This window comes from Palaemon carinicauda, chromosome 32 (genome assembly GCF_036898095.1).
Source record: "Palaemon carinicauda isolate YSFRI2023 chromosome 32, ASM3689809v2, whole genome shotgun sequence".
Taxonomy (NCBI): Eukaryota; Metazoa; Arthropoda; class Malacostraca; order Decapoda; family Palaemonidae; genus Palaemon; species Palaemon carinicauda.
In genome coordinates this window covers 60,295,640-60,308,139 of record NC_090756.1, presented here as the reverse complement: position 1 = coordinate 60,308,139, position 12,500 = coordinate 60,295,640, and the positions used below count along the sequence as shown (strand labels likewise).

The 12,500-nt window shown below is 38.2% G+C and overlaps 1 protein-coding gene across 1 annotated transcript in view; it reads left to right on the top strand.

Moving 5' to 3' along the window:
* LOC137625625 (zinc finger BED domain-containing protein 5-like) overlaps positions 1-12,500 on the top strand; it is a 22,158-nt gene that overhangs the window by 491 nt on the left and 9,167 nt on the right. Inside the window, exon 2 of the mRNA XM_068356536.1 lies at positions 3,759-3,920. Within this exon, the coding sequence (XP_068212637.1) occupies positions 3,759-3,920 (162 nt within the window). The remainder of the gene's footprint in view (positions 1-3,758; positions 3,921-12,500) is intronic.

Sequence of the window (12,500 nt, the reverse complement as noted above, 5' to 3'; positions counted from 1 at the left end):
TTATTATTATTATTAATATTATTATTATTATTATTATTAGTAGTAGTAGTAGTAGTAGTAGTAGTAGTATGCATGTATGTATGTATGTATGTATGTATGTATGTATGCATAAATATATTATTTATATAGAAAATTATACCTTCCTTTCTATATTCGGAGGAAGAATGTTTCACTTTTCACTTTTTACTTTCCACTTGCTAATTGCGTCAGTCACTACCATGTTTTTGACTGCATAATTTTTATAGCTTTTATACTGAATAATTTTAATAATAAATACTTATTCGGAGATAATAAGATCCACCATTATATTTTCCTTTTTACTTTTATTTTCCTTTGTTTTTTCTCTGCCTTCATAACATAACAATAATCCCTGATATTACTTTTTTTTTACAACTATGTGTTGTGATGTTTATCCCCTTACTTATAATATCCTTACCCTCTGAAATATTTCGGCCATTTTTTTACTAGTTCTAAATGTGAAAGGTATTTCAGAAAAAGGTTCTCTTAAAAGTAGGAAAAAAGTGAAATACAGTACTTGATTATATTAGGAAATAGATTATTAATTTTTTTGTTACTGACGTAAAAATAAAATGAATATATATAACTCTCTCTCCCATAGCAAAATTGAAATGCTAGAGAGGAGTGGAGATTTGCAGGAATTGAAGCTAATTACAAAAAGAAAAGAAAATAATCTCACAGCAAAAATTAGATAGGAATTAACTTCTCTTCCTTTCTCTCTCCTCCTCATTAACCATCTGATGTACCCTCCAGTAGAGGAAATTCAGCGTTACTAAATTGGCCTGATCCCTCAGCATTCAAAGTTCGTTAACGAACATTATTATTTTTGGGCTTAGGCCATGTCGTTCAGATGGAAGTTCCTATTAGGTAGCTTTCTAGGGTATATTTGACTACAGTGATATTCCCAGAAAATTTTACCTTAAGGTATCCAGAATTCTAACTCCTTGAGCGAATATCCCTAAATAATCTCACAGGGATATCGCATAATATCAGAAGACGTATTCTTGACACGTCACATAGCTATCTTCGCCACGAACAGTATTAAAACTTCGAGGGGGAATAGTGACAAGAATCTGAAACGAGAATTAAGAGAGAGCCGCTCATAAGGCATCTCTCTTATTCCGTTTCCATTGTGTATCTGATGAAGACGGTAGCACCCTCTTTATTCCTTTTCGTGTAGCTCAACTACTCGGTGTTTTCCCTTGTGTTCTCTCGTTATTTTGGATTTAATTCAACATTTTGATTTCTCCGGCCTCTTCTGCCTCTAGGAAGTTGAGTATTATCTTTACTATGTATAAATGTAAGCTCTTGTCATTTTGAATTAAATCGAAAGTGATTTTAACGTAAACAAGATCTGTTGCCTACCGGAGGCATCCTGGATGCTATCGCTCGCTCTTATGGGTCATTTAGTAAGCTGGAGCGACGTTCCAGGTTTGTTACACTTTAATAATTTAGCTATTCAGCTCCACTAAGAATGCTTATATTATACAGTCAGTTTTAGCTCAGTGATTTCGACATGGTTAGAAGTACCGATCTTGCCCTTCGTGAGGCTTCGTAGCCTAGACGTCTGGCACTAGTACTTTCATGTATGATATAAGTTTTTCCGAATGTTATATCATTGAAGCTATAGGCAAATATTTTATAGCTGTAAGATATTGTTGAATGTTTTTTCCAAGATTGTATACGAGAGAGTTTCGGTGATTTAGGTAATCGATTCTCATCTTACCTAGTCTAGTATTCTAGGTACTGTAGTATACTTTTGCACATCCCCGATTGTTCTTTTCTCCTCCGGAGGCTAAGTTCAATTCCTCTCTCCCTCTGTAAGCCTTCGGCTTAATACTAGTGGTTCTATATGTATAATAATTCAGGTATAACTATTCTAGGATATGTCTGTCCTGACCTGATAACCAGAGTGACTGGTTTTTTGGGTTAGGGCAGAACATCAGAGTTTCTAGTCTGTGGTCTGCTTCATCCTAGCATAGAGAAAGAGTGTCCTTTGCTAGGTTAGGGGCGGACACAGGAAGCTTTACTTCCCTAGTCCATGTTGGAAGGATGATTCCTTCCTATAGTGGTCTAGCAGACTGTCCTGTGTTGTTTTTCTCGGGCTGGAGAATGAGTTTTCTCTGTTGCCCGGCGAAATAACTTCACCTAACTTTGTTCTGGTTGGGAGAAGGTTAGCAAGTATTGCCAGTCTTCCTCCCTAATAGACAACTCTTGGTTAGGATGAGCTTACCTAACAGCTGAGTGTGGCTACTGCTAGAACGAAGTCTATAGGACCCTTATCCCTTCCCCACGTCTCTTTCTTTTATTTTCTTTTTGCCACAGTCCTATTTCCGTCCCTAGTATAGGTTAGGATGGAGGACAGGCTCAGCTCTCTGCCGGTTGTCACTACATGTCGGCCGGCAGTGAACCTTTATTCTTTGCAGAGTAAACCCCAGACCTCCCTTCGTCTCCCTTCCATGTCCGCCGGTAGAGCCCGGCTGACTATGGATTCTTTGGAAGCCTGAATGTTACATTCTCCCCTTCCATAAATTCACTCTTTCTGGATGGAAGGTCGTATGGCAATGCCGCCTTATAACCTTACATCCATACTGTTTCTCTGACTATTGTGCTGCACTCCTAACCCGGCTGCCGGCTTAACAGCCGACAGCAGGGTAGGTGGAGGCTCTCTGGTTCTTGGCTACTGTCGGCGGGCACGGGTTTTATTACCTTTGCCTGCCGGCAGAGGAAACAAAGCCCGAATATGCTAGCTACTACGATTAGCGGCCGGCAGCCAGGTTTTAGTGTTTTCTGCCGCCAGCTGGCAATGATTGCCGGCTGGCACTCAGTCGCGAATCAGTGGGCTGCCGACTATTAGTTAAAGATAGTATATCTTTGAACTATATAGGGGTATTTGCCGGCCTGCACGTGTAGGCGCACGCCGGCACGTACCGGCGTGTGCTAGCCGGTACAACAGCATGCGATGTACAGTAGTTGCTGTATTTGTAGTGTAGTACAAACTGCATTAGCAGAAACTGCTGTACAGAGCTTCTGATAACACTAAAAGTTCTTCATCATACTTTATGTTATCTTGTACAGCCTTTTGTTGAGACCGTATAATATATAGAAGGTAATTTCTTTGTATATTCTTTCTATCCCGTATATTAAAACTTTATCTCAAGGTGTGAACTACACCTTGAATTTCCGTTTAGGAAATTACGTAAGGTATTCTAGGATAGAATTGACCTTTTTTTTTAATATATCGGGAGGTTTCAGCAATTGACTGGGCAGGAAATACAAGTATGTGTCTTTCCTTCTAACTTTTATAGCCTTTTTATATAAGCTAAATGTCTCAATATAAGTGAAAGCCATCAATTGATACTCATGGATTTTTTTTCTCTTTACAGGAGTACCATCCGAAGTGCGGGAGTGTGCTCTGTAATGTCCGCAGTAAGAACTTCTGAAGACATCAATATTGCAGGAGGCACGCAGCATGCGCAGCCTCCAGAGGTGTTCTCCGGTATTGTGACCCTCAGGTTTGTACAGTTTGTTCTAACCTGATTACCGAGGCTTTTGACGACCATAAGTCAACGGAGTCAAGGGATGCTGCCAAGGAAACGTTACGATCCTGAGTGAGGGGTTTTCAGTAAAACACCTAAGGTCCCTACCTTCCAAATGAGAAGATTAGGGCCTACCTTTTCCCTAAAGCATCGGCTGATGCAATCATCCCCCAGCCTCAGGTGGAGATACCAATTGCCCAGAATTTGGTAGATTCTGAAGTCTCAGCCGCCCTTCAAGACATCCAATTGGATGATGGGATGTCGGAGGTGTTGGACTCTACTGAAAAGGACCTAGGAGAAGGTCAAGAGGAGGAGCTGTTCCAGACTCCTCAAGTAAAAGAGCAAGAAATCGACGAAGTGTCGGTTACGTCGGTTCCGGACCCAGAACCTCTTCCTTCTACATCGTCTGCTATCCCATATGAACTGGGAAGGACTCTTTTTTTCCATTGTTGAGATGATCCAAAAAATTCAAAGGAAGAATGATGAGAAGGAAGCTGCAATGAAACTGGAATTATGTAAACTTGCAGCATCACGTTGGCCCCAGAAGCGGCTTAGCGTGAAGGATCTTCCTTTGTGCTCGGATACCAATCCTTGGAGGTATGCCGAACACATGCCAATGACAACCGGGGAGATCATGACCTCAGAAAAGTTGGGAGCAATTCCCCTGAAAGAAGTGGAATTTTGGCCCAACAAAGATTCTTATCCGGACTGCTATGCCCGTCTTAGGAAGGAGCCAGCCTTAAAGGAGGAGACGGAGCCGGAGTTCATAGTTTTTTACCATAGTAAAGCTCAGACGTTACTAACGAGCTCAATGAAAGAGAGGGGCTTCACTAACTCAAAGGTGCCTGCCCTGAGCAAGAAGCTTCCCTCTTTTGTGGCCTCTCCTACCAGAGCCTTTCCCTTCTTGGAAAAGGGATATAAGGCTGCCTTAAAAGCGGTGGAGGCAGGAAAACCATGCCCCTCCTTGGAGGAGTGCAAGCCGTTATCTCTGACCTTGCCCTTGGACCAAGAAGACTGTAAGGAGGTTCTCTTGCGTGAAGAGCAAAAGACAAAGGAAAGACTTGCGGCAACGATGTCGTTGCAAACGACACTAGAAACGATGGCAAGTGACCCCAAGAACCAGGACATGTTCAAGGTTGTGGCCAAAACCCATCTGGCCACAGTTACGAAGGATTTCTATAGCTTTATTAAAGCTAGGAAAGCCTGTAGAGAGTTCGTGTTCGCCTCGGTTGCGGTAGGCATGAACCGAGGAAACTGATCTCCTCTCGTATTTGGGGTAGAGACCTCTTTTCCAATGAAGTGGTTAAAGAGGTAGTAGACAAGGCTGCCACAGAGAACCTTCTCAACAAGTGGGGCCTAGATCTTAAGAGAAAGTCTTCTCCGGATGAGGGTCCCAAACCCAAGAGGAAGACAAAAAGGCCTAGGCCATCCTCTCAGCCGGCTAAACCCTACCGACAGCAACATCAACAACAACTTCCTGTGACTGCGGTGCCTCAGATAGTGGCACAACCTCCAACCACGTACCAGCTGGTACCTCAACAAACGGCGACACAGTCGCCAGTTCTTAACCCAGCCTCCGAAAGACAGACTTCTTCCTTCCGTTTGAGAGCCAGAGGAAAAGCCACAGGTTCTTCTAGACGCCCTTCAAGCGGAAGGGGATCCAGGGGAGGACGCGGTCAAAGAGGCAAGGCCTCAGGTCCACAACAGCAGAAGTAGATACTTCCGGTAGGAGGGAGATTACAGCTTTTTAGGGATCGCTGGACCTTCGATCCCTGGGCCCACAGCCTAAATAAGAATGGACTAGGTTGGAGCTGGAGCAGTCCTCCACCTCCATTTCCTCATTTCTTCCAACACTCAACCCCCGCTCTGGAAGAATATGTCCGAGAGCTCTTAGACGAAAGAGTAATCCGGAAGATTAAGTCCATCAAATTCCAAGGAAGGCTGTTTTCTGTTCCAAAGAAGGACTCAGAAAAACTCAGAGTCATTCTAGACTTGTCGCCAATCAACAAGTTCATAGTGAACTACAAGTTCAGAATGCTCGCACTTCAACACATAAGGACCCTACTGCCCAAAAGGACATATGCTGTGTCTATAGACTTGTTTGAAGCTTATTGGCACGTTCCAATTAATCGTCACCTCTCCCCCTACCTAGGCTTCAAGTCACATTGATAAGTTTACTCCTTCAGAACAATGCCTTTCGGGCTAAACATAGCCCCAAGGATTTTCACGAAGCTCGCGAACGCAGCCGTCCATGAATTACGCCTAAAGGAGGTCCAAGTTGTAGCCTACTTGGACGACTGGCTGGTGTGGGCAGCATCCAGGACAGAATGCATGCAAGCTTCTAAGATAGTGATCCAGTTCATGGAACATCTGGGATTAAAGATCAACATAAAAACGTCTCTTCTTTCTCCGGCTCAAAAATTTTGGTGGTTGGGAATCCACTGGAATTTGGAGTCACATCGGCTTTCCATTCCTAGTAAGAAGAGGAAAGAAATAGCAGGATCTGTCAAGAGACTAATGAAATCCAAACGGATATCAAGACGCGAACAGGAGAGAGTGCTGGGCTCTCTACAGTTTGCTTCGATAACAGATTCAGTGCTAAGAGCACAGCTTAAGGATGCAACAGGAGTCTGGAGAAAATACGCATCAAACACGCGAAGAAATGGCACCTGTCAGCAGTTCACATTCAAGGGTTCTGCAATGTGACAGTGGAGGCTCTATCTAGGTTTACACCTATAGAGTCAAAATGGTCCCTTTATGCAGGATCGTTCTCCTTCATCTCGAGTCAAGGCCTAGAGCTGCAGATAGACATCTTTGCGACGAAAGACAACAAGAAAATAGTTCGTTACGTGTCCCCTTACGAGGATCTGTTCGCGGAGGCATTGGACGCTATGTCCCTGGACTGGAATAGATGGTCCAGTATCTATCTGTTCCCTCCGCATACCTCCTTTTAAAGGTTCTCGATATGCTGAGATCCTTCAAAGGGAAAGCTGCAATAGTGGTCCACAAGTGGCCAAATAGCGTGTGGTTCCCTCTGCTATTGGAACTACGATTAAAATTCCTACCGTTACTGGATCCATTCCTGTCTTAGTGAGTACAGAAGTCGACTGTCTTCGCTCCATCACAGAAAACACGGAACCTATATCTCATAATTTTCTCTCCTTAACGATGAGAAAAAGATTCGGTGTTTAAAAGTCGGTTTAGACTTTTGGAGGAAACCAGAAGACATTATGAGGCTTCAGGGAAGAAATAGCTATTCTTTGTCAAGGCGAAGAAACCGAAAGAAATACCGACAGATTCCTATTTATCATTTTTCATTCACCTTCATGAGCAAGGTTTAGCAGCCTACACAAGCTTATTGTTCAAGCCTGCCTTGACAAGTCAGATACCATATCCCTTACAGGTCGACCTCTCTATCGACGTTCTTAATGAACTAGACCTTCAGCGCTTCCAAAGACCATTTGCTTGGTCATTTTATATGATTCCTCATTGTGTATAAATAATGAACAATGAGGAATATGCTTAGAAGGTTTTGAATTTAAGCCATATTTCTGTTTGTACTCGCCTCGGGGGCCAGAGTTAGTGAATAGTGGCTCTCTCTAGAGAGCTAGCCCACGTCCAGTTCTTGGAGGGAGAACTGAATCTATTTCCAGACCCAACGTTTTTTACCAGGAACAAGCTACCCACCAACAGGTTGGGTCCCTAGAGAATCTGCCCACTGGAGGAAGATGCATCTCTATGCCCAGTGGAGGGCCTAAAGTTCTATCTTCATAGAACTTCAGACTTTATGGGAGGACAGCTGTTCATTTTATTAGAAATGTACTGAGCATTAAGATTAAAATATGGATATTTTTATCATGGTATGTCTTTTGACACTGTTCCCCGATTCAAGCAAATGTCCACTCACTCTAACCCTTCCTTGGAAGGATTGACGTGGTACCCTAACGGGTTGGTAGCAAAGAGGCAAAATTTGTTTCTATGCCGATACAACCATTATCCAATAATTTATAAAAGTGGTCGCATTGGGGAAGGTATCACAAATTCATTCTGACATTGGTGACTCTTAAACAAACTTTGCTCTATATTGTATAGGGCGAGACCACTATATAGGCTTGTCCTTTTGTCATCCAAAAATTTTTATTTACTCCTCGAGACTTTTTCCAGAGTCTAGTACGACTCTTCCCTGTAGGGGGCAGGAAGCAATAACATAGTTCATGCTTAGATGATAATGATGTATGACGGTAACATCATAGGTCTCTAGGTCTAGATGGACCAGGAAAATACTTTCTTGAGAGTACGGCACTGATTTAGAATCCACAGTTACAGTAATGCTCTGGTAAACTTCTATCAGGATGACATGGCCTGAGCCCAAAAAACGGATTTTGAGCGAAGCGAAAAATCTATTTTTGGGTGAGGTAGCCATGTCGTCCTGATGGACCCGCCCTTCCTTTTATTGTAAAAGGGCCTGTTGACACCTCCCTATAATAAATTATCTGTATCAACTTGTATATTGCTACAAGGAATAAAGAGGGCGCTACAACCTTCATCAGATACACACTGGAAACAGAATAGGAGGGATGCCTTAAAAGCAGCTCTCTTTTCATTCTCGTTTCAGATTCTTGTCACTATTCCCCCTCGAAGCGTTAATACTATTCGGTGCGAAGATAGCTATGTGACGTGTCAAGAATACGTCCTCTGATATTATGCGATATCCCTGTGAGATTATTTAGGGATATTCGCTCAAGGAATTAGAATTCTGGATACCTTAAGATAAAATTCTCTGGGAATATCACTGTAGTGAAATATACTCTAGAAAGCTACCTGATAGGAACTTCCATCAGGACGACATGGCTACCTCACCCAAAAATAGATTTTTCACTTCGCTCAAAATCCGTTTATCATACCCTTTTTGTGTTATAAGTCGATGGGATATAAAAGTTTTTTTTCTCGGATATATAAGGGTTTCCTTTTACATTATTGATTAAAGAGAGAGAGAGAGAGAGAGAGAGAGAGAGAGAGAGAGAGAGAGAGAGAATATCTTAACCACAATGTTACTGCTGAAACCTTCCTAAATGCTAAATCCCAATTATTCCGATCAAATGTAATCGAAAAACATTCAGGTAAAGATTACCTTTAGTCGTAAAAAGCATCGATTACTTTTACAATTGGTGATCATAACATTAAACGACTTATATTTGCACAATCGCATAAACCGAAGCAATTTCGTTTAATTTTTGCACAGCCAAATATAATCGATTATTTATACCGTTTTGATATATTTTATATAAACCAAAATGTGAAGCTGTTGAAGAAAAGTAGTGTGGATCAGTTAAAGCAGATAGATGTTGCCAACAGTATTTTAATTTTGCATAATTTTCAAATCATTATATTTAATCAGATTTTTTTTTCGTATTGCAAAATTTTAAAATCATTACTTCTAATTAGACTTTTTAAAAGTATATGTTATATTGAAATACTTAATATTTTATTTAAATTTTTTATGAAACATTTTTTTTGTGGGGGGGGGGGGGCATTATTACTTTCAATCATTTTCTTTTAATCGTCAAAAATTCTTTTAAAATACTTTATCATACTTTCATTTCCATTTTTTATAAGACCAAAAAATAAAGAAAAATTAATATTTTCTTTTTTAATAATAATATTCAAACAGATTTGTATGTTTACATCCATTTCCAAATATCACTATATCCCCAAGATGGAGATTCAGCTTCCATATTTAGCCTTTAATTTCCAAGATGAATGTGTAAGCCTTTGAGCAAAATTAGACCCAAATAAGTCTCGTTCTTTCATTGGGTGTCTTTCTTCCCAGACACTTTTGAAACGGTGTCCACTCAAGGGAAATACAAGGAGAGGGGTTCCAGCGTTATTATTATTATTATTATTATTATTATTATTATTATTATTATTATTATTATTATCATAGTTGTTGATGTTGTTGTTGATGTTGTTATTGTTGCTGTTGCTGTTGTTGTTGTTGTTGTTGTTGTTGTTGTTGTTGTTGTTATTTTAGTACCTCGTCTGAAAACAATAACATTTACATCCTGAATATAACTTAACCTTGATCACTTCACAATTCTTCCTATGTTACTTATATATTTCTCTCTGCTTTGTTCTGAGCGTTTATAATTCAAAATAATTCAAACATTTTAATAAATGTTGAAATAGCTGATGATATCCAAATATAAGAAAATCTGCCAAATTTGCTTCGTGTTAATATATAAATTTTTGACGTTCTATTTCATTAAGAATGTGAAATATCTTGAAGAAATATGATGAAATAATACAGAATCGGAATAAAAAATTTGGATTTTTTATTGTAATTAATAACTAATTTTGTTATTTCTTCTCTAATCTAAAGTAAATAACCTTCATTAACTTCCTAATATAAAAAATCGTACCTGTTTCAATAGAATTAAAATTGAATTTATGATAAGACTCATTCAATTTCTACTTGAATACTAAATACATAATTTTTATCACATTATGAATAAGAAGTAAATTAAACTCTACCCATTTTCCAAGAAATTCCAATATAGTAATCGTATATTTTGTGAGAGAAAAAAAAATAGAACCTGTCTCATTTCCTTCCACCACACTAGGTCGAAAACTCTACTTTTGTATATAATTAGTAAAACCTATTTAATCACTTATCTAATACTAAGTTAATTGTCTACATCAAGTTAGGAAAAAAAAAATCGTACTCAAATTCATAGAATAATCTTATATTTTGTAAAATCGTAAAGACAAAACCTTCTAGATTTCTCTTCCCCAGACTCGCTTGAAAACAATACTCCTGTTTAGAATTAGGAAAAAAAAATCTAATCACTTCTCGAATATAAAAAAAAATGACAATCTTCCCAATTAAGAAAAAATAGAAAAGACAAAACCTGCTTGATTTCTCTCCACCAAACTGTTGTGTGTGATGGAAGAAACGCATCATGGAAGGTGGAATATGGCTTTCCGTTCTTATGGCCAAGTTCCCTTTGCTTCAATTGTTCCCTGAATTCAGGTCCACCGTTCCCTCGTTCTCCTTTTGCATTTGATGTTTCCATCAGATGTCCTATTTTTTTTTTCAAGCAAATGCTTCCACGTCAGCGTCATTCCTCTTGTGGTTTCCCTGTTTCTTTTTTTTTTTTTTTTTTTTTTTTTTTTTTTTTTTTGTACGGCGGGTCTCCTTACGACTTAAATTTTATACTTTATCATTTTTTTTTATTCTCGTTTAGTTTCTTGATGTAGGTAATTATTTAAAGAAAAATAGTCCATTTCTTTTTATTTTGTTATAGTGGAGTTCTCCAGTTAATTTAATATTTCGTATAGAGATTTTTTATTTATTCCTTTAACGTTAACTACAGCTCACCATTTATATAAAAAATCAAGCTTTCAACTGAGATTCGAATTCATTCTCATCAATATGATTGAAAAAGATTTTTTTTTTCCACGTGATTGAATTTAATAGATAAATTTAAGACATCTTTACCTTGATTCTAATGGAGGGGAATAATTTCTTTACATGTTATTGGTTATTTTTCCTTGTTGGAGCCCTTACATGGTTTATAACATCCTATTTTTCCCACTCGGGTTTTAGCTTAGCTAAAGGGTGTTTCATCCTAGCTGGCAAATGGAGCCGATGTACGGTTTGAAGCTCGTCGCTGATTGGCTATTGTTTTAGGCATCCTCCCTCGACTGACGACGAAGCAAAGCATTGCATTTGTCCGTGGTTCATGATGTACATTTTTTGCTTTATATCCTTACTTAGTTTGGTTAATATCTACCTGGTTCTTTGCACACATATATTAAAGGTAAATGATTAGTATTATCTTGTAAAATATCTCCATATATTTAGAAAATATACGAAAAAATGTGAGTTGAAGTGAAAAAACCGCTGAAAAAAACTTTATACAACTGTTTTTGTATATGATGTTTTACATACAAATGTTATGCAAACGTGAATGAAAATAAATGGGTGTTGTAGAAAAAAAAATCCCCTTAAATATCATGAACCTAAAAAAGTTAAGCATAAATCCTCTGGAAATTCGTTTACGATTAACTGATGCGTTATAATATTTAAGTTTCGGTACAAGAAATATTCAACTTTTCACTTATATCTTTTTACCTGCGTCAGTTGCTGCCATCTCTTTGTATCCATACTTTTTATAGCTTTTACGCTGAATAATTTTAATCATAAATACTAAGGGGAAGATAATGAAAATCTCCATTGTATTGTCCTCTTTATTTTTATTTTCCTTTGATCTTTTTTTTGTAAGGGGGGGGGTGACTTTTTGCTTTTATAAATTCATAATCATCCATTGGCACTTACTTTTTTATACTTAAGTATTGTTTATTTGTTAATATTTTCTTACCTTTAGAAAAAAGGGAATTACAATACTTGATTATATTACGAGATAGATTCTCCCATATTATAGTTCAAATGTAAATGAAGGATTACTTATTCTTAATAGAAAAAAAATATAATATGAAAACAAATAACTGGATAATAATGATGATATTAATCACTTCTCGAATATAATAATTAATGAAGATTAGCACTATATGTGATAGTAAGAATGTATATAGGTTTGTAGACTGCTTTAAGATTATGAAATTTTATATAAGAATATGATGCAATAGAGTTTGTTAAACAGAGAAAATTTTGCAGAGGGAAAGCCTGCAAAATAATTTTGCAAGAAGCTTAAGGTCAAAGGCCTAAACAGCTTTTAAATGCAATAGGAAGTAAATAAAAAAAAAATATATATGAAATTGAATAAAACTATTTTGACCAGATTCTGAAGCTTCCCGATTAGATCTTAGTTGGAGTGTTGGAATGCCCAGGCCTACATGGCTGAGGACTAAGAACTGTGAAATAGGAGATGAATTGAGAACTATTGATAGAGGCTCAAGATAGAGACGACTGGTGATGATGAT